The sequence below is a fragment of the Balaenoptera acutorostrata genome, chromosome 4, assembly GCF_949987535.1.
Source record: "Balaenoptera acutorostrata chromosome 4, mBalAcu1.1, whole genome shotgun sequence".
Classification (NCBI taxonomy): domain Eukaryota; kingdom Metazoa; phylum Chordata; class Mammalia; order Artiodactyla; family Balaenopteridae; genus Balaenoptera; species Balaenoptera acutorostrata.
Window position 1 is genome coordinate 147,821,566 of NC_080067.1, and position 25,922 is coordinate 147,847,487.

The 25,922-nt window shown below is 51.0% G+C and overlaps 2 protein-coding genes and 2 pseudogenes across 2 annotated transcripts; 3 read left to right on the plus strand and 1 right to left on the minus strand.

Moving 5' to 3' along the window:
- The first annotated feature begins 16,733 nt into the window (after positions 1-16,733).
- LOC103014712 (keratin-associated protein 10-8-like) lies at positions 16,734-17,418 on the plus strand (annotated as a pseudogene).
- A 2,732-nt stretch (positions 17,419-20,150) lies between these two features.
- LOC103014438 (non-histone chromosomal protein HMG-14-like) lies at positions 20,151-20,459 on the plus strand (annotated as a pseudogene).
- Positions 20,460-20,739: 280 nt separating this feature from the next.
- On the minus strand, positions 20,740-21,078 carry LOC103014157 (60S ribosomal protein L36a-like). Its single transcript, XM_007172749.1, has one exon. It carries the CDS (start codon positions 21,076-21,078, stop codon positions 20,740-20,742), a length of 339 nt encoding a protein of 112 aa, XP_007172811.1.
- A 4,126-nt stretch (positions 21,079-25,204) lies between these two features.
- On the plus strand, positions 25,205-25,847 carry LOC130708078 (keratin-associated protein 12-1-like). The gene is made up of 2 exons (XM_057544949.1): positions 25,205-25,268; positions 25,327-25,847. Exons 1-2 carry the CDS (start codon positions 25,205-25,207, stop codon positions 25,845-25,847), a joined length of 585 nt encoding a protein of 194 aa, XP_057400932.1.
- The last annotated feature ends 75 nt before the right edge of the window (positions 25,848-25,922 follow it).

Below are 25,922 nucleotides of genomic sequence, written 5' to 3' on the forward strand. Positions count from 1 at the left end.
TTTTTTTTTTTTTTTTTTTTTTTTACAGCTTTCTCTTCAAATGGATTTCGACGGGTATTTAGTGTTGCATGAACTTCCCTGGGGTGTCCCCTCGTTCCTTCCCCAAGCCTTCTTCCTCTCTCATGATTTATCAGCCCCAGCAGCTCCAAGCCGCCAACTTGCCTACATTTCCTAGTACCGCAAAATCACCCTTAACACACAGCAGCTTTCCTTCTAGAACTGTCACCTACTGTTCATTTCCCCATTGTCCCTTTCCTTTCCCCAAAATTCTGCCCTAGAGTGGATCCCCTGAGAACATTATTCACATGTGGGTGTTGTGACCTGTGGTGTATCAGTCTGAAAAAAATAGGCAAACATTTTTATGGTAGGATATCTTGTGTCATCTTTCAAACAATTGTCACTGCTTCTTTTTAAATTACGTCTCCCGAAGGCTGTGTCTAAAAGGAGCTGGCAGAATTCAATGCTTGTCGTTGGGACTCCTCTCAAGGACACAAAGTTCAGTGTGGGACCCACTTGCCCTAATGGAACTTTAGATAAGATGTTATTTATTCATGTCTCGGCGTAATAAAAGTGGTCACCATAATCCAATCAAGAAGAATCTAGAAAACACTGATTTTAGATTGACTTTTCGATTTAATGCATGGAGACATATGGGGAGAAAAGAGAAAATGAATAAACTCTGATGTCTAAGCACATCCCCTTCCTGATAAAACCCATCAGTGTTTAGAATAAGGACAAAAGCCCTAATGAAGCTTCACCACCCTCCAGCCTGAAACCTACTCTCCCTGGCTCCTCCCCTCCCCTCCCCCCACTCACTTTGCACTCCCTCCAGCCTAGGGAATCCTGCACGAGCCACCTGGACACTCTTCCCTCGTCTTTGCCTCGTTGACACCCACTGAATCAACCTCAGCTCTGGCCTCAAAGCCCTCATTCCTTGGTGAAGCTTTCCCTGACTTCCCGATGGGCTCAGATCCCCTGAGTTCATGCTTTCATAGCACCCACCGCCCCCCGGCCCACAGGTGGTCTGTGGGGCAAGGTGATGTCTGTCTGCGGTGTTCTCTCTACACCTGCTCCTGCCCAGATGAGCAGCACGGGTCATGCAGAGGCCAAGCATCCTGAACAAATGACCCACCATCCTAAGTACTGTGTTAAGTTTATCACAGCGACTTTACACAATAAACTGATGGGGGTGGGATGGGCCCCACCACCATCGCATTTTATGGATGCGGAGGTTGAGGCTTAGGGATAGTAAATATGCTGTCCAAAGGCCAATGGCTGGTGAGTGATAGAGTCCAAATTCTAGTGACATTTTATCATTGAGCTGAAGATTCCCCAATTTCTTCTTAAATTAGGTCTGGCTTTGGCTGAGTTATCCACACAATTGTCCTATAATTGACTTCCCTCAGAATCCTTGGACCTTGATTTGTAATCCAAAGGGCAGATTGCAGACCTCCAGGAGAAGATGCAGGAGGTAATCAATTAGACTCTTTCCCAAGGACTTTGGCTAACTACCTGCCCTTTGCTTGGCTTCTGGAATCCATGGCATGGTGAGCTGTGTGAAAAGGCTTAGAGAAAAGCCAGAGCTGCTCGCATTGGGAGCAGGGGTGAGGCTGGGTGAGGGTGAGGGGAGTCAGGCGGGAGCCTTTGACCAGCTACCGAGAGAGGAGAGGGGATTTTAAGCAGTTTTTCCTATGTGCTATATAATTCATCCTGCGTACAGAGAATTCATAAAGGATTAAACAGCTTTTTCCTTTTTTCTTTTTACTTTTCATCAGTCATGCGGCTGGTGTTTTCTGAATACCATATCTTACGAAGATGAGCTTTGCAAAAGGAGCAGAAAGGTTCCAATTTGGAATCTTCACATTATCCTAAAGCACCTGGATACCACGCAAGGATTAAGCTGCAGCGTGTTTTATGAGACCGCGGTCACTGCAGCAGAGAAACTGGATGGGAAGAGTCAAGGTCAGGTTAGGGAAGAGACAAATAGTTTATCGGATAGAGAACAGACTTGGGGTTGCCAAGGGGGTGAGGGAGGAGGGGAGGGAAGGAATGGAAGTTTGGGATTAGCAGGGGCAACCTATTGTATATAGGATGGATGAACAACAAGGTCCTACTGTAGAGCAGTGGAAACAATATTCAGTATTCTGTGACAAACCTTAATGGAAAAGAATGTGAAGAAGAATATATATATGCGTATACCTGAGTCACTTTGCCGTACAGAAGAAATTAACACAACATTGTAAATCAACTTACTTCAATACATTTTTAAAAAAGTTCATCAGGATAGTCTGGGGAAGAAAAGTTGGGGACTTGGCTCAGGGCTGGGGCGGGAGGAATGGAGGAGAGGAGAAGGATTTGGGGGTCTGGAGGGAGAAACATGAGGATTTGAAGGTTGACTGGCTGCAGGCGTGAGAGACAAAGGAGTCGAGGACGGCACTGAGGTTTCGCCTGGAGCAGGTGGTGCTTCATTCACTACGATGACAGGAAAGGGGACGCGGAGCCCCAATCTGGATGTGGGGGATCCGCCGTGATGCCTGGGAACAGACTGGGGCCTCAGGAGAGATGCTGGCCTGGGCAGCAGATTCGGACTTTTCAGCAGACACAGAAACCCCCAATCACCAGGCAGAACTCCACTGCCCTCGTGGGTTTCCTGGTGACCACCTAGGACAAGGGTGGCGGGGCATCTCCTCTGCATTCAACTCACACAAAGCGAACCAAGGTTGCCTGTAGAAGAGGGAGAGAAAATGAGACCAGAACCGTCTAAGCAGCACAGGTGCGTGTGCCACCCTAGTTCCCCTTGTAGGAGACGAGCATGCAGGCTAGAACCCTGCCATCCCCCCAAGTCATCTAACTTTACTGATGAAAATGATAAAAGTACTCTTTGCAATTTCCTTTCCTTTAGAGAAAACGTCTACCGTATATACGTTTTAATAGCTTATGTTCCTGTAGTACTCAAAACTTTAAAAATCTGTTCACACCTTACTGTAAAGAGTCACTAATTCTTTTTTTCTAAAAAACGTGCTGAGACACGTCTGCTCTCCTGAGGTCCCCTGGAGTGGTGGCTGGAGCTGGCAGGGACTCTGTGCCCCAAATTCACTGCCGCCGTCTCGTCCAGGAGCGAGGCCTGGCACGTGGTTTGCAGAATCGATGGACAGAGGCCAACGCCACGTCCATTGCATCTGTTCACAGACGGTCCCTCCAGGGGCAGCTGCAGCAGAAGCGGAAGCAATCAGGGTTGGGGGTTACAGGGGTGGGTCTGCAGTGACAGCCAGCCCGCTCTGCTTTTTCCTGAGGAAACGATTGCAGATACAATGCTGGCTCATGACTTCCCCCGTCAGGACGATTCACCCTCACAAAACCCAGCAAACTCGGTGTTGAATTCCGGGGTGGCAGGTCAATGGCTTTCGACTTTCCTTCCTTGTGTCAGAGGTGGCGCTGTCCTGTCTCTGACCACCTGGGAAATCCATTCCAACAACTCAGGATCCCATGGGTTTGCCCCCGAAGGTGCTGGGGTCTCTGGATTCCCCTTCAGTAGACCTGCAAGCTGTCTGGGCTTTGGGAACAGATGCCAGCCTTCGAGGAGGGTAATCGATTGAGGCCGGGAGCCCAGCCACCTGAGAGGGGTGTGGGAGGGGATGAGCAGTTGGGGGCATCTTCCTTCGGGGCCAGGCGGAGGGCAGCAGCCGTGAGAAGGATGGAGAGGAGGGGCCCCTGGACAGGTCGGAGAAAAGGCAGGGGAGGAGGCTGGCCTCGGTTTCTTTACCTGTGCAGTGGGCTCCCAACAGCTCTCCTGTCTCCCTGCTGCGTTGACGACGACCCAGTTCCCTCCCTTCCTGAATGGTTTCTTGCCCAGTGAGCCACCCAGGTGCAACCAGACACAACACACCTGGGAAGGACAGAACGATGGAGCCGGTGGCGCAAGTGCGCTCTGCCTCTTGGATGAGTCAGGGGAGCTGCGGGCCGAGCGGCACCACCGGGACGGCTTCCTCCACAGCCTGCGAGCAGGGTTTAGCCCAGGCCCTTCTGAGAAAGTGGTCATCGAGTTCTTCTGCACACGTATTTTAGATCAAAGCCAGACCTCCCGTGTCACTCTAAGAGGAGCCACCCAGGCCTTCTGATGTCGCAGGGCAGAGCTTTTCCCATGCCCAGCACAGCTATGCACCCCTCAGGAGTCAAGGAGGATCCAATGTCCCACCCGCAGAGTCGCTGTCCTCTGGCAGCTAGAATCCCACGTCTGGAATCGTCAGGGAACAATTCCCCCGAGTCTACAGTGGGTTCTGGGCAGGATGGGCAGGAAGGGGGCGGGCAGCCCCAAAAGAGGGCGAGCAACGAGGCTGGAGCAGTGCCTGGTCCACAGGAAGAATACTCTCCTTTTCTCTCTTTCTTTCTCTCTGCATGTCTCCCCCTGTCTCTCTCTCTCTTTCCTGTCTCTCTCCCATCTCTCTGTCTCTGTCTCTCTCTCTGCATTTACGATGGTGACCAGAGGATACTCCACTGGAGAACCAGCACCTGTCACCAAACCACCCAAACAAAGAGCTGCGCTGGGCAGGTTACTGGAGGGCCAGCGGCCTGTGTGTACTTTCTGGGCAAGGGAGAGGGCTGTGAGGTACCCTCCCGTGACCTACTCGGCCTGGCACTGTGGGCACGTGCCTGGCTTCCCCTCGGCAAGCCACACAGCTCTGCCTCTGTGTGTTACTGACTCATCTTGTTCCGGGGGTTACAGACATCCACAGCATTCGAAAATAAAGTCAGAGCCATAGAGGGGAGTGAAGACAGCAGGCCAGGGAGGAAGGCAGGGCTGCGGCCGGCCCCCAGGGCCCGCACCCTGAGAGCGTCACCCGTCTGCCTGTGAGAGACTCAGGGACCCAGTGTCCACCCTGTGACAACCGATTCTTCAGCCGAAAGCAGCATTTCCACGTGACCTCAAGTGCCTCTGTATCACAGGTGTTTTCCCAGCACCCGCCACGGCCTCATATCTTGGGGGGAGGGGGCCCCTTATTTCCAGGGAGTGGGCCAGGCTTGGGTTTTGAACCCAGGCCCTCAGAAAGGGTGGAGGAGCCAGAAGCCAGAGCCCGGGGAGATGGAGGCGGGGCTGTGAGGCTCTGGGCCGGCACCTTAGAAGCGGGGCAGGGGGGTTGAGGTACCAGAGGCAGGAGGGGACTGGCGCCCGGGCCCAGGGGTGCTCACCGCAGGCGGACCTGGGCCGGAGATGGCGGGGTCCTGGACACTGCCAAGTCACCAGCAGCCTTTCCGAGCCCCCGCCCCACAGGGGACCAAAAGCTGAGCCCGGGCTGATCGGATTCAGACACGGAAGAACGGCGCCGTCCTTCTCTCCAGGGTGCTTCTCACGTTCTGGATTCTGTTTGCTCGACTTAGCGACATCCTGGGTCCCCTGCTGCCCCCAGAGCCTGAGTTCAGGGCCTAGCCTCCCTCCCTCCGGTCAACGACCCTGGGACAAAGACCCCGTGTCCCAGGCCCGCCCGAGCGGCGATCTCCTTACAGGCATGCCAAGAAGATAATCCCCATCTCCCGGTCCCGCGGGGCTGAAACGTGGAAGCTGGTGGGCTGTGTCCTGCGCATGCCGTGCGCTCGGTGGCTGAGGGGCCGCGCTCCCCACAGGAGCAGGAATTAAAGGGGTGTCCAGCAGGAGAACCCACAAAAGTACACCGGGGCAGCTGCCAGACACCGGCGGACGTAGACCACCGTCCTGGGTGGGACCCTGGCTGCCCACAGGTCCTGTCTGGGGGACGTGTGCGGGTGTGGCCCGGGGCCTCGGGGGGCTGCCAGGATGAGTGAGAGCCCCAGTTTCCTCCAGGGTGCAGGGAGGTTGTGACCCAGCCCCCTGTGGCCGGTGTGAGCTCCCAGCACGGCGCTGGCATGTCATCAGGGCTGTGTCAATATTTGCCATTTTGGGTTGTACGTTTTCAACAACCTGGGATTCAGGTTTACGCTTCAGGGGTAAAAGTGGGTCAGGGAAGTTGGATCCAGAATGATGTCACTGTGAGAGGTGTGGTTTCCCCCCTGACCGTGGTCAAAGCCAGAGTGCCTGGCCTGAAAACAGCACAGAGCAGGGTTAAGCAGTGTGGGACCTGGGACTGTGGGATGGGGACCCTGGGGGCCCGCGACCAGCCCTGGGACCCTCTTCCCCATCCAGGCAAGCTCCCACGCTGAGGATGCCCCATCTCTTCCTTTGGCTTCAAGGAGCTCCATTCTCTCCTGTATCTCTTGGTTCCCTGGAATTCTCCAGTTGGCCCAGAGAGAATCTCATTTTGCCAAAATACATCAGCATCTGACATCGTCAGTTCTTTAAGGCTAAAATTCTCTGAACACTCCCTGAAGAGTGCGGGAGTTTAGCAGTAAGATCCTATAATTTTTGCAAAACCCAAAGAAAACAGAGTCCAGTGGTGCATGCCAGCCCATCCCCACACAGAATTTACTTCTTCTTAAAGCACAGACCTCACCACCGGGCAGAGATTCCGGTTTCCTCACTTACCCACTGGGGCAGGCACCATTCGCTGCCAACCCAATATCCATTTCCCCACATCCTAACCATCAGGACCCCAATTATGCCCAGGCAGGTAACATGCCCAGCTAAAGGTACTCGCCTCTTCAGACTCACTTGAAGCTAAGGATGGCCACATGACAGTTCTGGCGAATAAGACATAGACAGAAATCTGCTGGGGCTTCTGAGGAAGTTTTCCTTCCCTGAAACAGGGACCACCCTTCCTTCTCCCATTGTTTCCTCCTCCTTGAACCATAGACACAATGCCTGGAGCTGCAGCAGCCATCTTGCAATCATGAAGCAATTATCTGGGAATGAAAGCCAACATTAAGGGTGGTAGAGCAGAGAGACAGAAAGAGCCAGTGTCCCTGATGGCACTGTTGGGTCACCGCACAAATGCGGGGCCTACCACGTGACTTCTTCTAACATGAGACAAAAGCATTATCAAACCTGGGTTATTTGTGGGGAGAGTGTTATTTGCAGGTGAACGCTCTTAGAATGTACCTGAGTTTATATGGGAGGCTTGGTAATGTGATCAGAATTGACCTGGATTGAAGTCAGGAGGGCATTCTGGCCAGTCACAGGTGTATTGTTGCTGATAAAGACACAGCAGGCAACCACGGACAGGCTTCCTGGATAAAGGTCCACTACTGAGGCCACGCGGCCACATTCTGCCTGTCCCCAGAGCCCTACACGGTGACTGTATGCCCTGGGGTGGTCTTGGAGTCCTATGGGATCTGCTAATGAGTCGAGCAACACAGAGGCAGAAACTCTGCTTCTCTGGACCTCAGTTCTTGTTGATTGATTGCTTTTCTTTTGTTTTTGCTATACATTAGGGTTCCTTCCTGATCCATCCTTCTCTACGCCTGGCTGAGGCTGGCAAGATGGCCAGTAGATGGAGGCGGAAAGGGCAGAGAGAGATTTCACTGGAAAACCGTTTCTAACTCTGGTAAGATAACCACGTATTGTTAGAGGTGTTTCCACATAAAACAGAACTGTTTTTATCAGAGAAGTGTTTTGGTTTTCTTCCTGTTTGATAAGAATGCACAGCAAGTATCACGGGTGTTGGTATGAAATCAGCATCCTGAACCCAAATATTTACATTCCAGGTGAATTAGTCTCGCTCCCGTGTCTGCTGGGTCAGTTCAGGTACCAGCCTGCACACAGGAAAGAATGCCCTGCCCGGGATCCAGAAGGCTCGGGGCCCCTGAGGGAGGTCGCGTGAAGCCTCTGACCCTACTTGCTCAGCGAGAGTCCTGAGAAATCAGAGTGATCCCGTGGCCCTTGCTCTGCAAATACGCAGCTGCAGCCACGGCCAGACACGCCGGGCTGCATTCCGAGAACCGACCACACAGCAGGATGCAGGTCTCAGGTCACCTGGTGAAGGGCTCCCCCCCACCACCACCCGCTGCATCCTTCAGGAAGGGCTGCTCCCGGCGTCCTAGAGGGCCAGCTGCCCAGAGAAATCCAAGCCACGTCAGTTCTGTAAGGCAGGGCTCTGGGGCTTCAGCAGACACCTTTTCTGGATCCCCTGCTCTGTCCTTCTCGCCCCCCTCACCCTGGCATCCCAAATTCAGCAATGTGGGGCATGCCCATCCACCCCTCATATGTGTCATCAATAGGATTTGTGTTTCTACTACTCCTGCAGAAAAACCTGACGGCTCTCAGGACACTTGGGGGCCGGAGATGGAGGAGAGAGGCTGGGACTTACACCTCTCCAACAACAGAAACTACACTGACTCTCCCACCCTGATCCAGGTGAGCTCAGGGAAGCCAGGGCCAAGCTGTTAATTTTGTATCTCTGGCTCCAGACATGGGGCTTGCATACAGTAGGTGCTCAATGCTTGTTCCATTGAGCTATTCCTTTTTTATTTGAAATAAGGGCATGCATTTGGCTTTGAAGAAAAGGCTCTTTTTTTGCTTTTGAAACTCAAAAAGAGATCTATAAGGCTATAATAATTTAGGCATCTTCATTTAGCTTGAGGATTTCAGATAATTTCACATCACAAGGTGTTTGATGTTCACAGTGGGCCCATTTGGGACAAAGTACTAAAGAACACACACACACACACACACATCCTAGACAGGCCGTGTTTTCTCAAGATGTCTTCCATGTAAGATGCTCCATTATTTTATGTACGTCTAAGCGAAAATAGCTGCTACCAAATAAACTATGATATGCCATCATTTGGAGGATGTCTCCCCGTTTCAGAGATGTTAAAATGTGGCCTTGAGTCAAGGAAGTATAGTTACTTATCTTGACTTTATGTGTGCCGTCATACATATACCTGAAATAAATTTAAAAACTGAGACAGTAATTACGAACTATGCGGTTTGGTACAGGTGACACACACCATGGGAATTCAGAGGGCAGAAGTGCCAGCTGGTGCTGAGTCAGATCGAGGAAGGATTTGAAAAGAAGGTGACGTTATTTGGGCCCTGAAGAGTGAAGCTCTAGCTGCAAGGAGAGGCCAGGAAGTGACATCATGGAAAATCCGCAGAGCAAAGGCATAGGGAGAGGGTCAGGGTGGGGCGGGCATAGGCAGGGGCAGCGGATGAAGGGGAGGCAGTCAGACTGACTGCAGCTCAGGTGTGATGGCGAGGATGACCAGTCACCTGTGCATGGAGCTCTTCGCACACTATCACATCTCCCCCATCACGCCCCACAGGTGAGGCAGTTTTCCCCAGGAGCACACGTCGTGTACTCAGGAAGTACTCCCAGGAGAGCCTGGTAAAGGGCTGGGACAACCAGATCAGGGACCAGAAGAAGGTCAAGTCCCAGCCTGATCTCACAGGGGTGCTGAGCGTAGAACACATCTCAGAGAAAGAAGCTGGGTGCGCCCCTGTCAGCCTGGTCTGGGAGCCTGGGTGGGTGCAGATCCCCAGGCATTGCCGACTCACTAAGACGTGTGGCAAAGTGGCTCCTTCAGGCAATCCTCCAAGGAGACCTGCAGATGACGGCTGTTCCAAGCAAACCCACAAGAAAGCCAGGAGGTTCGCAGGTGTGGGGAATGGGTTTTGGGAGCACCTGGGCACAGCTCCAGTGGGGTCAGCCCAACAGGCATCATTCCCCTTGTACAGGTGAAGATGACTGAGGTCTCTAAGGTGACACTACTGAGAGCTAGAAACAAGCTCTCTGACTCTGAATAAAGCACTTATCCATTCAATGAGCAATTTTTTTTCACTTTTTTTTTTGCTACAGCCAACTGCTGAGCAAAGGATTTGATTAAACAGTAAAGAAACTTGAATTAAAATGGGAAAAACAAAACCATCAGTGAGCTGTGGAATTTTTCAACTATCTTTTTTTCCCTTTGTTCTACATTAAAATAGAAAGATATAAAATGGACAACCTGGAAGAAATGGACAGATTCTTAGAAATGCACAAACTGCCGAGACTGAACCAGGAAGAAATAGAAAATATGAACAGACCAATCACAAGCACTGAAATTGAAACTGTGATTAAAAACCTTCCAACAAACAAAAGCCCAGGACCAGATGGCTTCACAGGCGAATTCTATCAAACATTTAGAGAAGAGCTAACACCTATCCTTCTCAAACTCTTCCAAAATATAGCAGAGGAAGGAACACTCCCAAACTCATTCTATGAGACCACCATCACCCTGATACCAAAACCAGACAAAGATGTCACAAAGAAAGAAAACTACAGGCCAATATCACTGATGAACATAGATGCAAAAATCCTCAACAAAATACTAGCAAACAGAATCCAACAGCACATTAAAGGGATCATACACCATGATCAAGTGGGGTTTATGCCAGGAATGCAAGGATTCTTCAATATACACAAATCAATCAATGTGATACACCATATTAACAAATTGAAGGAGAAAAACCATACGATCATCTCAATAGATGCAGAGAAAGCTTTCGACAAAATTCAACACCCATTTATGATAAAAGCCCTGCAGAAAGTAGGCATAGAGGGAACTTTCCTCAACATAATAAAGGCCATATATGACAAACCCACAGCCAACATTGTCCTCAATGGTGAAAAACTGAAACCATTTCCACTAAGATCAGGAACAAGACAAGGTTGCCCACTCTCACCACTATTATTCAACATAGTTCTGGAAGTGTTAGCCACAGCAATCAGAGAAGACAAAGAAATAAAAGAAATCCAAATCGGAAAAGAAGAAGTAAAGCTGTCACTATTTGCAGATGACATGATACTATACATACAGAATCCTAAAGATGCTACCAGAAAACTCCTAGAGCTAATCAATGAATTTGGTAAAGTAGCAGGATACAAAATTAATGCACAGAAATCTCTTGCATTTCTATACACTAATGATGAAAAATCTGAAAGTGAAATTAAGAAAACACTCCCATTTACCATTGCAACAAAAAGAATAAAATATCTAGGAATAAACCTACCTAAGGAGACAAAAGACCTGTATGTAGAAAATTATAAGACACTGATGAAAGAAATTAAAGATGATACAAATAGATGGAGAGATATACCATGTTCCTGGATTGGAAGAATCAACATTGTGAAAATGACTCTACTACCCAAAGCAATCTACAGATTCAATGCAATCCCTATCAAATTACCACTGGCATTTTTCACAGAACTAGAACAAAAAATTTCACAATTTGTATGGAAACACAAAAGACCCCGAATAGCCAAAGCAATCGTGAGAACGAAAAATGGAGCTGGGGGAATCAGGCTCCCTAACTTCAGGCTATATTACAAAGCTTCAGTAATCAAGACAGTTTGGTACTGGCACAAAAACAGAAATATAGATCAATGGAACAGGATAGAAAGCCCAGAGATAAATCCACACACATATGGTCAACTTATCTTTGATAAAGGAGGCAAGCATATACAGTGGAGAAAAGACAGCCTCTTCAATAAGTGGTGCTGGGAAAATTGGACAGGAACATGTAAAAGTATGAAATTAGAACACTCCCTGACACCATGCACAAAAATAAACTCAAAATGGATTAAAGACCTAAGTGTAAGGGCAGACACTATCAAACTCTTAGAGGAAAACATAGGCAGAACACTCTATGACATACATCACAGCAAGATTCTTTTTGACCCAGCTCCCAGAGAAATGGAAATAAGAACACAAATAAACAAATGGGACCTAATGAAACTTAAAAGCTTTTGCACAGCAAAGGAAACCATAAACAAGACCAAAAGACAACCCTCAGAATGGGAGAAAATATTTGCAAATGAAGCAGCTGACAAAGGATTAATCTCCAAGATTTACAAGCAGCTCATGCAGCTCAATAACAAAAAAACGAACAACCCAATCCAAAAATGGGCAGAAGATATAAATAGACATTTCTCCAAAGAAGATATACAGATGGCCTACAGACACATGAAAGAATGCTCAACATCATTAATCATTAGAGAAATGCAAATCAAAACTACAATGAGATATCATCTCATACCGGTCAGAATGGCCATCATCAAAAAATCTAGAAACGGGCTTCCCTGGTGGCGCAGTGGTTGAGAATCCGCCTGCCAATGCAGGGGACACGGGTTCGAGCCCTGGTCTGGGAAGATCCCACATGCCGCGGAGCAACTGGGCCCGTGAGCCACAGTTACTGAGCCTGCGCATCTGGAGCCTGTGCTCCGCAACAAGAGAGGCCACGATAGTGAGAGGCCCGCGCACCGCGATGAAGAGTGGCCCCCGCTTGCCACAACTAGAGAAAGCCCTCGCACAGAAACGAAGACCCAACACAGCCATAAATAAATAAATAAATAAATAAATAAATATTAAAAAAAAAAAATCTAGAAACAATAAATGCTGGAGAGGGTGTGGAGGAAAGGGAACACTCTTGCACTGTTGGTGGGAATGTAAATTGATACAGCCACTATGGAGAACAGTATGGAGGTTCCTTAAAAAACTACAAATAGAACTACCATACGACCCAGCAATCCCACTACTGGGCATATACCCTGAGAAAACCATAGGTCAAAAAGAGTCATGTACCACAATGTTCATTGCAGCTCTATTTACAATAGCCAGGACATGGAAGCAACCTAAATGTCCATCGACAGATGAATGGATAAAGAAGATGTGGCACATATATACAATGGAATATTACTCAGCCATAAAAAGAAACGAAATGGAGGTATTTGTAATGAGGTGGATGGACCTAGAGTCTGTCATACAGAGTGAAGTAAGTCAGAAAGAGAAAAACAAATACAGTATGCTAACACATATATACAGAATCTAAGGGGAAAAAAAAAAAGGCCATGAAGAACCTAGTGGCAAGACGCGAATAAAGACACAGACCTACTAGAGAATGGACTTGAGGATATGGGGAGGGGGTGGGGTGAGATGTGACAGGGTGAGAGAGTGTCATGGACATATATACACTACCAAATGTAAAATAGATAACTAGTGGGAAGCAGCCGCATAGCACAGGGAGATCAGCTTGGTGCTTTGTGACCACCTAGAGGGGTGGGATGGGGAGGGTGGGAGGGAGGGAGATGCAAGAGGGAAGAGAAATGGGAACATATTGTATATGTATAACTGATTCACTTTGTTATAAAGCAGAAGCTAACACACCCTTGTAAGGCAATTATACTTCAATAAAGATGTTTAAAAAAAATAAAATAAAATAAAAATAAAATAGAAAGATATAGATAGATGATAGATAGATAGATACATAGAAGATAAATAGATAGATGGTAGAGTGATAAAATAATACCGTAAGGAAAGTATAAGACAAAAAACAAGTCGGAGAAAACAAAAACAAAAACAAAAACAAGTCGGAGAAAATATTTACAACTTGTACCACAGAAAATGTGCTATATCACTAATATAAGAGCTGCCAAAAATCAGGGAAGAAAAAGACCAACACGTCAATATTTTAAGTGGGCTAGAGATATGAACAGCAACTCACAGAAAATGAAATGCAAATGGACTTGGAAAAGATGCTCAAACTCATATTAAGAGAAAGGTAATATTTTAAAAACCACAAAAGATACTATTTCCTAGCTATCGGAATGACAAAAAGTCAAAAGCTTGATGACACATGCAGTTGGAAAAACTGTACAAAATAGGCATTCTCACACACTGCTTGTGGGAGTGCAAAATGGAACTACCCAATACAGAGGGCAATTTGACAGGGTCTACCAAAATTTCATGTTGATCCAGTGATAAACAATAAATAATAAAATGCTAGAAATGTATCCCAAAGATACACCGGCAAAATCAGTAAATGATATCTATTCATTGCGGTGTTACTCAGAATAGCAAAATACAGGAGGAAAAACAATTGTCCATCAATAAACTGTGTTCCTTTCATATATAGAGTGCTATGCAGCTGTAAAGAGGAGTAAGGAAGGTCTTGAAACCCTGCTACAGAGTGTTCTCCAGGACGTATCAGTAAGGGAAAAATCAAAGTGCAGACCAAGGTGTATAACATGCTACCTTTTTGTAAGAAAGGAGAATAAACAAACACAGATTTTTGGTTACATTAAAAAAAAATGGAAAAATAAATCAAAACTCAATAAACCATTACCCATAGGGGGAATTTAAAAAAACAGGTGGAAGTGACTGGAATGAAAGCCAGACTTCTGTGAAGGCATCTTGCAGGGAGTTATTGAAGGTGGTTCCTAGAACACAGATTCCCACGGGGAACGTGATGGGCAGCCAATCAGCTTAGTGGCAGCAATTGTGTTGGAGCCGTCTGGAGCTGACTTGTACCAAGTTGCAAGAGGCAAGTATTAAATATTCAGGAATTTTGCAAGCTGGTTGTTAAACTACTGGTAACTTTGTACTGGACATGGTCAAGGTGTGCCTGTCCGAGGACTGGCTCAGATCCGGGAGCTGGGAGAGGGACCAAACTTTCTATTGGGGTGATTGTCCTTCCCTTCCTGGTCAACCAGCTTAGATTTCTGTTATTTGGGGGGGTGGGGGGTATTTTGTTTTGTTTTGTTTTTACAGGTTTTTGAAGAGTAGGCGAGTGATATGTTGGGAAACTAGCCTTCCAAAAAAAGGTCGTGATTTGCAGTGTTTCCCAATTTCCTTGATGGAAATGCTCCCACCCCAGAAAGAAGAATCTTTCGATCAAGACAAGTGCATGTAGTAATAATTATCCCAGTTCTTCCCCCCGCCACCGGCCAGCATTCGCTCATGCAGCAATACTGGGGAAGCGGAAGGATGGTTGAGCGCAGAGTTCACTCCTGAAAGAGCATTATGGGCTGTCGACATGAGACAGAGGGAAGGGAGGTCCTTAGTGGAGTCCTGGCAACATCCAGCTCAGAGCGGGTCCACCGGGCCCACAAACCAACCCATCGGTCATTCCTGTGTCCCTGGAGGTGTAATTGGAATGGATGTCCTCGGTGTTTAAAACAACTCCAACATTCATTTCCAAGCTTTGGAAGGAATTATCATATTAAGAAAGGTAAGCCTCTGAAATTGCTTTCCCCTACCCTCCCCCACCCCAAGTCAGGATAGTGATTCAAAATCAGCATTGCAACCTGGGAGGAGTGGCAGAAATTAGTGCTGCTTTAAAGACTAAAGGATGTGGGAGCGGTTCCCGTAATACCTCCATTCGCCAGTCGAGACCCTGCAAAAACCAGTCGGATCCTGGGAAATGACAGTGGACAACTGCAAGTTCAACCAGGGCGTAGCCCCAGTTGCAGCTCCTGTGACAGATGTGCTATGTTTGCTGGAGCAGCTTAACCGAGCATTCAACTGATGGATTTAATAAAATTTAAATAAATTGGATAAATTGGATTTCATAAAAATTTTAAAAGTCTATGGGACTTCCCTGGCGGTCCAGTGGTTAGGACTCCACGCGTCCAATGCAGGGGGTGTGGGTTCGAGCCCTGTTCAGGGAACTAAGATCTCGCCTGCCGCGGGGCACAGCCAAAACATATCGGGCTGGCCGAAAAGTTCGTACGGGTTTTGCTATATACCATCTTACAGAAAAACCTGAACAAACTTGTTGGCCAACCCAATAAATAAAGAAATTTTAAAAATACTAATAATAAAAAGTCTATGTATCAAAGGACACTATCAAGAGAGTGAAAAGACAGCCCATAGAATGAGGGGAAATACCTGCAAATCATAATTCTGATAAGATCCTAGTAACCAGAATACATTAAAAACTCCTATAACTCGACAACAGAAAGACAAACAATCCAATTTAAAATGGGCAAAGCACTTTGACTGACAATTCTCGAAAGAGGATATGCCAACAAGCACGAGAAAGGAAGCCCAGTATCACTGGTCATTAGGGAAATGCAAATCAAAACCACAAGGAGATGCCACCTCATGTCCACTAGGGGGGCTATAATTTAAAACAAACGAATAACAAACAAACAGAAAAGAAATATCAATAAGCATGTGAAGAAATTGGAATCCTTGTACATTACCAGTAGAAATGTAAAATGGTACAGCTGCTATGGAAAATAGTCTAGCAGTTCCTCAAAAGTTTAACACAGCATTACCATATAACCCATCAAATCTACTTCTGTTTTATTTGTAAAGACTTTTAAATTTTATATTGCGAATATTTTCTGGTGGTTCAATATCTTCACTTTGTATACCAAAAAGATTCCTTTTGGGTTCTGATTGAACTTACATCAGCGATGGATCCATCCAGGGAGAGTGGAGATTCTACAGCCTCAAGTTTCTTGCCCACAACTCTCTCGGGTCCCAGTGGACACAGGGTGCGTGTGTTCTTCGGTAAAGTTTACTATTTTGTTCACAACTTAATTTCCTAACATTCCCCTTAGGCGCTTTATAGTTTGGGCTGCAGTAGTGCTGGGCATCTTTCCCTGTCGTGTTCTCACACTGGCACAGCTGGCATGAGGGAGGGGCTGCCTGTGGCTGGGAGTTTATCTCCCGCCCAGCTGGTACCTGGATGTGACTTAAGAACCGTGGCAGTCACTCAGCAGAAATTTGCGTCGTATGTTCCCTACAAGTTTTCCGGAGCCAAAGAACAGATGGGAAAACAGATTCTTGCAACATACAAGTTTAATGACTAAAAGCTGATTGTAGAAAACACAGCAGCCCTAATGAGGGTCTCGTGCAACCAGCTCCAGACATCAACAAGGAAGGGCAGGCGTGGGAGCCTCCTGCTGGGGCCACGCGCACACCCTGGGGTGGGGGGTATAAAGGCGGACATCCCCAGCACCTCACACACACTCACACACACTCACAGTCCTCACACACACACGCTCACCCTCACACTCACACCCACACTCACACCCTCCTCCAGCCCCCCCACCCCCACCATGGCCGCGTCCACCCCGTCCATCTGCTCCAGCGCCCTGAGCAACGGCAGCGGCTCTGCCTGCCCGGTTCCTGCACCGGCTCCTGCTGGCAGGTGGACGACTGCCCAGAGAGCTGCTGCGAGCCCCCGTGCTGCACCCCCAGCTGCTGCACCCCGGCCCCCTGCCTGACCCTCGTCTGTGCCCCAGTGAGCTGTGTGTCCAGCCCCTGCTGCCCACCAGCCTGCACCAGCCCCTGCACGGCCCTGTGCTGCCAGCAGTCTAGCTGCCAGCCCTCCTGCTGCACCTGCTCCCCTGCCAGCAGGCCTGCTGTGTGCCCATCTGCTGCAAGCCTGTCTGCTGCACACCTGTCTGCTGCAAGCCTGTCTGTTGCACACCTGTCTGCTGCACACCTGTCTGCTGCAAGCCCGTTACACACCTGTGTGCTGCAAGCCTGTGTGCTGCAAGCCCGTGTACTGTGATGCCACCCCCTGCTCAGCCCCCTCGTGCTGCCAGCCCACCCCCCGCCCCTCGTCCTGCTGCAGACCCTCCTCCTCCGTGTCCCTCCTCTGCCGCCCCGCCTGCTGTGCCCACCTCCTCCTGCCAGCCCAGCTGCTGCTGCCCGGCCTCCTCCGTGTCCCTGCTCTGCCACCCAGCGTGCTCCTGCCCCACCTGCTGCGTCCCCAACTCGGGCACGTCCTGCTGCTGACCGGCTGGATCGTCTGCCCCCCACAAGCTGCTGTCTCTTGGGAGCCCCTGCCCCTCTGCTGGCGCCGGGACCTCCCCTCTCCCCCTCGCTTGACACTCAGTGGCTGCCCAGAGGGGACCCCCAGAGGGGGTCCTCCTCAAAGACATAGTCTCGAATCCGAGTTCAAGCAGCTGAGAGACCACAGGACCTGAGCACGGGTGCCGTCTGCACGCCCTGTGTCCCTTCCTACCCCAGGGCCCACCCCCCCCAAAGCCGGCAAGGGGGACGGGCGTGGGGGCGGAAGGCTCGGACCCTGAGCGGGCCCTGGGCTCCTCCCATGCCCACCCCGCTGCCTGTGCAGGTTAAAGGTGCGTGCGGAGCAGCAGAAACCCTGCTGGGTCGGGATCTGAGAGTCCAGGACGAGCACTGTTGGAGGGAGGTGCCCACCCAGAGGAGGGCTGCCTGCGTGCTGGTCTGCGCACGAGCGCCTGTGGGCCCCGAGGGCGGTGCAGGGTCGGTTCAGACATCACTCGTTCTACTCAAGATTTCAAGGCCTGAGTGAGGAGGCACAGAGCAAAAATGACACCTTGTGAGCAAACCCTCAGGACAGTAGGAGGATGAGCCTGCAGTCTCAGTGGACCACCAGCACTAGAGTCAAGTGGGCAGCAGTCAGACTGATGACATCAGCATCCAGAACCCTACTTATCCCCCAGTCACGAACAGGCTGATGAGGTCCGTAGGAGCAGAACAGTGGAGGCCAGGCAGGAGGGACCAGGAACTGAAGGTTCCTCCTGGGGGGTCCTGCACCCACCGCAGCTCAGCTCCATCCAGGGAAGAGGGGACAGAGCAAACCGCGAAGAGGACCTTTAAACAGGAAATGGCCAGATTGCAAACCTGCCTCAGCTCTTAAATCTCTTGCCCGAGTTTATTCAAGACCTGTACCCTTTACCTGTTCATTCAAGTTTTAAGAAAATATAACCATCTCCATATGGACAATGGACAAAGGCCTTGATGGACTCTGCATAGCACAAAGAGTTAAAAAGACATAGAGAAGGTTCCACTTCACCCCAACCCAAGAAAAGTGAGGTACAGGGAAGTTAACACACGTGGAAACCAGAACCAACAACCCACAGGGACACCAAATCGTCCATCAGAAGGATGAGCAGGGCGTCTTCGGGGTTCCTGACAGGACAGCAGTGTCGCCACGGACAACACAAGCAGGCACACGTGGCCGCATGTGCACCAAGTGACACCAAGCAGAAAGCAGGCTGACTGCTGGCGCTGTGGGTGTCCACGCCGGTCAGGCCACAGCGCAGACGCGGAAGGAGAGAATCGGTTAGGGACATCCAGGTCTCTACTTTGGAGAGCTTCTCTAGAACATGTTTGTAACAAAACGACATTTCTAAATCCTCCGAGAGCCTCCAGATCTCAGGCGTGCACCTCTGTCACCGTGACACATCTATCATCCATGTGACTAAGACACGGACAGTCACCACCCTCAAAGGCATCCCATGAAACATGAGCAACCCGCGAAGCCTTTCTCCCCTGCCTGGTGGACAGCGCAGGTGACACCCTGGGGGTGTCCGGGAGGGTGTCGGAAAGGCCAGGAGGTGACATAACTTGGATACGGGTGAAAATAAACAGGCCTAGCAGGGAGGTTTGGTTTGAAAGCAAGGATGGTGAGAAAGTGCCGGAGTAGTGGGTGCTCTAAGAATTCCTTCTGCACTTCACACCCTCATGATCATGTGACATCACAGTGATGGAAGTTTCTAGATATGTGCCTTCCAACAGGAAGGATGCCCTGATGGCGCTCCTTGGGCTACTTCTTGGTTCCCAAGGAGCTCCCCGCTGGCACCCGGCTGTGGCAATAGCTTCCTTGTCTTGGGGGCGGTGCCTTCTCTGGGCATCCCCTCAACCCCCTCCCCAGGGTGGCCCCAGTGCCCTTGCGCTCGAGGGGCCCACGTTCACACCACAGGGGCTGAGCCGGCCCTTTCTGGGCCATCCCACACGCGGGCCTGCACCGTCCTCCCATAATCGCCGTGATTCCGGACACGAGTGGGGCCTTTGCGCACGGTGAGCTCGTCAAGTGTCAGGTGAGGCGGGATCCTCAAATTGGACTCTCCTGGTTCCTGAGGAACCAAGAGGTCAGATGCCACAGGACAAGGGGAACGGCGGCACGGCCACGCGGGTGCACGAAGGAGGGGCCGGACTCGTCTTGCAGCTTTGAGCTGCCCCTCTGGTGGGTTGAATTGTGTCCCCCAGCCAAAGACATGTTGAAGTCCTAACTCCCAATACCTCTGAATGTGACCTTAGTTGGAAATGATGTCCTTACAGATGTGATCGTGTTAAAATGAGGCCAGTGGGCTGCGCCTTAATCCAAAGACATATGACGGTGTCTTTATCAGAAAAAAAAAAAAAACAAGGAAACTCTGGACACAGAGGCATGAGCAGAGGGAAGATGTTGTGAAGATGAAGGCAGAGATCGGGGTGATGCCTGTACGAGCCGAGGAGCCCCAGAGATGCCAGCAAACAAACGCCAGGAGCCGGAAGAGGGGATGGATTCTCGCTCGCCGCCCTGGGAAGGGACCAGCCCTGCCCACACCCTGATCTCCAATTCTGGCCTCCACACCGGGACACCATACGTGTGTGCTGTTTAAGACAGTACCCTGGCAGCGGCCAGGCGGCCCAGCTTTGCAAAGGCTCCCCCCTGCACCACAGCCCGCAGGCACCCGGCACGCGCTGGCCCTGCAGCCATGACGCCCAAGAGGAAGGTCAGCTCCCCTGAGGCAGTGGTGAAGGAGGAGCCCAAAGGAGACCGGCGAGGCTGTCAGCTAAACCGCCTCCTGCAAAAGTGGAAACGAAGTCAAAAAAGGTGGCAGGAAAGAATGTATCTTCAGACAAAAAAACTGCAAACAAGAGGGAGAAGGGGAGCAAAGGGAAAACAGGCTGAAGTGGCTAACCAAGAGACTAAAGAAGACTTACCTGCAGAAAACGGAGAAACTAAAAACGAGGACAGCCTGACCTCTGATGAAGGAGGAGAGAAAGAAGCCAAGTCTGATTAATATCACACACACCCAGTCCTATCAGTGGTCCCTATTTCCCTTCTTGTACGACCCAGAGGAATATTTTTATCAACTATTTTGTAAATGCAAGTTTTTTAGTAGCTCAAGAAACAATTTTTAAAAGGAGGGAATCCTACCTCATCCCACTTTTTTTAAGTGTAAATGCTTTTTTTTTTTTTAGTTTCCCAAGGAGAATTTTCTGGATGGCACTAGTTTATTTCCCCTCCAAAAAAACCAACTGAAGCTAAATGAAGTAAACAGTCTCAAATTTGTATTGTCTTCATAATAAAACAAAATATGAAGCTGAGAACTGGATCACTTGGCCCTTTCTCTTCTTATCTCTTCCCAGTTCAAAATGCCTGCATCTCTCAAGAGCCAGCATTCTCTTAGATCTGCAGTTGGGCTCAACGCATTCAAGCCTCAGCACAATCTTCTTTGTAGTTTCAGCCTTTTTCCGGAAAATCGGCTTAGTCTGCCCACCATAGCCACTCTGCTTCCTGTCAGAACGCCGCTGTCCCTGGGCATGCAGAGAATCCTTGCCCTTGTACTGTGTCTCTTTGTGGGGCTGGTGCTTGCCACTCTTACAGAAAGTCCGGTGGGTTTTAGGAATGTTCACCATGTTTGAGAGAGCGCTGTCGGCACGGAAGGAAGGTAAATGCCTTTTTTTAAGATGTGAAATCACTTGCTGTTTATCTTTTGGTACAATGAGAAAATAGTGGGATATTGAATATGGGAGGTTTTGATTGTCTTGAGTGTCAGCTTAACATTCCACTGATGGGGGGTAGCTTCTATATCCTATAATACAAAGCATACTACATGGCAATTTGGAGTCAGTTGCGCATTTAATGTGTTGAACACTTTAAATTACTTCTCTTCCCACGTTGTTTTTGGTAGAATTGTTTCCTAAAGCAAAGCACTCACCCCTTGACCTTGGCTCTCCTGGGCAGAATTTTGTGCACTCTGTAACAACTTTGGTCGTGGTAGTCCAGTTCTTCTAGTAACTTTGTTAATGTGCTGTGAACCATTGACAATTTGAGTATGTAGTGTATGTGATATTAAATTGTGAAATAGTGGGACTTACGATGTAACAGCATATCAATATTTGAAGATATTGGTACTTGGTATCCTGTCAAGGAAAATTGCCTCCAAATTTTAAGCTGGAAAGTCACTCGAATAACTGTTCAGAAAAGAATCACAACTACATGATTTTTTAGATTTTTGGTACGTACGTTAAGAATTGTGTACAAATTGAAATGTCTGTGTACTGATCCTCAAAACAACCAGCAAAATCCAAATACTTTGCAGCCCTGGACGTTACCCCAGCCTCTCCCCAACTCCAGCCCCCTAGAGAGGGTGGAGAAGCCAGGAGGGGGTCTCTGTGTCAGGGGTCCAGGCCCGTGCCTGCCGAGGTCAAGAGCCGTCCCTGGAGAAAGCTATGCCATGTCCCCCGCTCCTGAGGAGGAGGGACTGGGGCAGTTATGTCCTCTGCAGGCAAAGGAGGGGCTCCCAGGGGGTCACCGGGAGTGTGACAGAGTCCCCTGCAGGGAGGCCCAGCACTGCCCAGTGCCAAGGTGCCCAGAACCTGTGCTGGATGCTCAGGGGCAGGGTGGCCTGAGAGTCCCCACACGCGGGAGAGAGGACAGGGCCGACTCAGGCCAGGGGAGAGAGCCTGGAGGGGGACAGACCTGGGCAGAAACAGCATCAGCTACAGCGAGCGCCAGAGAAGGGCAAGGACCAGCTGGAGGGGCTTCCTCCCGCGGCTGGGGGCTGAGGGTCCTACCGCCCAGCAGGAAGGGCCCCCGAGGAAGAATGAGCTCCAAGACTGCACAGCAGGGCGAGGGGAGCCGGCTCCGCAGCCCCGAGTGCCTCCCCTCCTTCCCTTCGTTCCCCGACCTCTGCCCACGGCACTGATGGTCACGGTGCAGCTGGCAGGACCACAGAGGGAGGGTGGAAGTCCGAGGCCGTGCCGTCAAGAAGCTGGACTGTCCTGCGGCTGCCCTAACAAGTGCCAGGGACACGTGGCTGAGACAACACAAAGTGTCACCTCACAGCTGTGGAGGCCAAATCGGGAGTGAGTCTCATGGGCCACAGTCACGACGTGGGCTGCCTGCTTCTCGCCGGAGGCTCTGGGCAGAATCCTCGTGCCTTTCAGCCAGAGGCAACGCATCCTCGGCTCGTGACCTAGCGTCTGGCTTCCCTCTTCCCGCGGCCTCCCCTTCCGTGGCCGTCTCCCTGGCCCCTCTCCCAAGTCCCGCCCGGATGGCTCAGGACCATCGCCCATCACAAGACCCTTATTTTACTCCCGTTGGCAAAATCGCTTTGCCGTGTGAGGGGACGCGTCGCAGTCCTGGGGGCGGGCTGTGGGCATCTCGGGGGGACCACGGAAGGTCCCCACGGGGCTCCTTCCCCCCCATCGGGAGGCGGAGGAGCCCTGCTTGCCAGTGGAGCATCTCGTTTCCACTTAGACTCGGGGTGGGGGGACGCGGGGCACCACGTATCAGCTGCGGAGCAGAAGACCTTTTCACCTAAACGGGGTCAGTTCAGGAAGTTAGTGACTTGCCCTCAATCCACGCAGAGCAGGGTGAGGACTGACCTTGTGAGTTCGGGGGACAGAGTGGGGTCCCTCGGGCTGAGCGCTGGGAGCTCGCCCCTCGGCCAAGAGCCGTCTTCCCATGCTCGGTCACCCAGGGCAGGGCAGGAGGGCTGGCAGCACCCAGAGGACTGGCAGGAGGGGGCCACACACACGATGGGCTTGCAGCTCACGGGCACACACACAGCAGGCTTGTGTCTCAGAGGCACACGGCAAGAAGGCTGGCAGAAGCTGGGCACACAGGAGACCGGCTGGCAGCCCTCAGAGCAGCTGGCGTGGCACACGGCGGCATGGGGCTGGGTGTGGTCAGGGCAGAGGACAGGGCTGGTCCGGAGGCTCCTTCCCCGTGGCAGCTTTCATACCCGGGCTGTGGCGTCCTGGCCACGAGGCACCCGGGTGTCTTCCTTGTGGCGGCCCCCTCGGGTCTCTTCCTGGAGTTTCCGGTTGCAGTGACTCAGTTCAGGAAGCTCCTTCTCAGCTGGAGGCTGACGGTGACCCAGCGGCCCTGTGATTTCTGGAATCAGAGCCTGGCTTGGATGGGGAAGGGCCGTCAGGTGGGGACGGGGGCCCCACTTCATGGTTTTCAAGGCCCTCCCCAGTTTTACACACCCTGTCCTTTGTCCACACAAGTACGGCCACACTCACTGCACCAGCATCCCCCATTTCGATTTGGAAACTCAGTGATCCAGAAGGTTCTCCCTCAGGATCGGGCGCCTCACTGGGGGCTGTGGCCACGTTATGGCCATAATCGTAACGGCGGGTGATGATTCCAGCTTTGTGCCAGGGCTGAGCTAAGCATTTTACGTGGACTCTCTCGTAACTGATCAATTATCAATCCTGCCACCATTCAAGGGGCAGGGGATACCCCATTTGCACAGATGTTCAATCAGGAAGATCTGGAAGGATCCCAGGATGTGTGCACGTTCTCACCACTGCAAATGGAGAAGCAGGCATTGAGGCTGCTCGGCCTCACTCTGGAATCCATGGTCTTTCCATTGTGCCTAACGGTGCTGGGACCTTAGGGGTGGTCTGAGATTCTTGGATCTGTAAACTGGAATATTTTAAAATCAGATTTGGGGATTCTGTCCCGTATTTCTTCAAAATATTCTTAGGCTTCAATGTCATTCTCTTCTCCTTCTTGGGTTGAAATTACTTGCATGTTAGCCTTTCTGATATGGTCTCATAGGCCCTCTTCATTTTTCTTAACTCTTTGTGCCTCTTCTTCAGATTGGATTCTTTCTACTGATGTGTCTTCAATTTACCGAATCTTTCGTCTTCCCTCCATGATGTGAGTCAGTCCCCCTGCACCCGTTCCCCAGCACCCCATGCTGCTCCTGGAACACGCCGGTTTCTGCAGCAGGGTCCTCACACCCCCCTGCCTGCCTCTGCCTGGAGCCCCGCCCCCGCCCCTTCACTGCACCCAGTGCCGGCTCAGCATCGCCTCCTCCCCGAGGCCCCCAGACCACCCACCAGCACCCACGTCTCTCTATCAGCTGAACCTGCTTTCCTTTCCAGGCCTCAGCGCCCCCCAGAATGATTCCATGCATTCATTTTCCATTTATTCATTGCCCTGGAAGGCTCATGAGGCCGGACGTCTCTGTTGCCAGCCCACAGTACAATCTGTTGCATGAACAAATCAGTTCTTGTAGATTACGATAAGGCAGAGCTGGCGAACTTTCTGTAAAGGGCAGAGAGTAAGTATCTCAGGCTTTGCAGCCACATGGTCTCGCTCACAATGACTCAGCGCTGTCAGGGAAAAGCAGCCTTAGACACACTAAATGTACGGACGTGTCTGTGCCCCAGAGAACTTCATTCACACACAGGCAGCAGGACAGACTTGTCTCACAGACGGCAGTTTGCAGACTCCTGTTTCAATGTTTTCCTGTGTGAAATAAAAACCCAAAATATATGACGGCCTCAAAGTCATCATTGACGGCATGAGATAAAAAGGAGTAAAAGGGTGCAGCACTCTGAGTGGATCCTGGGGTGCTCTGTGCACAGCGATGGCCTGGAGAAACACCACGAACCCCACGGGAAGGCAAACCAGAGCATCCTGTTTGCAGAAGGAGGAACTGGCCTCAAAGCCAAACTAATTTATGGTGGAGAGCAGCACAGGAGAGCGTGTCCCAGGATAACAAGATGCTGGGGAAGCACGATGGCCGCAGCCACGAGGAAGTCAACAGCTGTGCTTCTGTGTCGCTGGGACGCCCACGGCCCGGGTATAAAGGCCCCGGGGGAGGCAGCCTGCAGACATCACCACCCTCCTCCCGACACCAGCGCAGCCCCACACCACCGTGTGCCACACCAGCTGCCCCTCGGGCTGCCAGGCCGCCTGCCGCGTGCCCAGCTCCTGCCAGCCGTCCTGCTGCACGTCCAGCCCCTGCCAGGCGACCGGCATGCCCGTGAGCCGCAAGCCAGGTGTATACGTGCCCGTGAGCCGCAAGCCGGTTGTATACGTGCCCGTGAGCCGCAAGCCGGTTGTATACGTGCCCGTGAGCCGCAAGCCAGGTGTATACGTGCCCGTGAGCCGCAAGCCTGCCGTGTGCCTGCCCGCGAGCTACAAGCCTGTGCGCGCGGCCTCCTCCTGCCACTCCTCCGTGTGCTGCCAGCCCTCCCGCCCCGCCCTGCTCTGCAGACCCGCCCCCTGTAGCACCCCTTCCGGCTTCCGATCACGCGGCTCCTCCCAGCGGCTCCCACTGCAGACGGGGTCACACCTGCACCCCTCCCGGCAGGAGTCCTCGGTGGGCCTCCAGGTTCTGCACGTGGCAGGCGACAAGCACGCTCAGCCAACCCTCTGAACTCGGGCGAGGGGGTGGCAGGATGATCTGGACCCTTCTGTGAGCTGGCTCATCCCCCCTGGGAAGCCCTGGTCC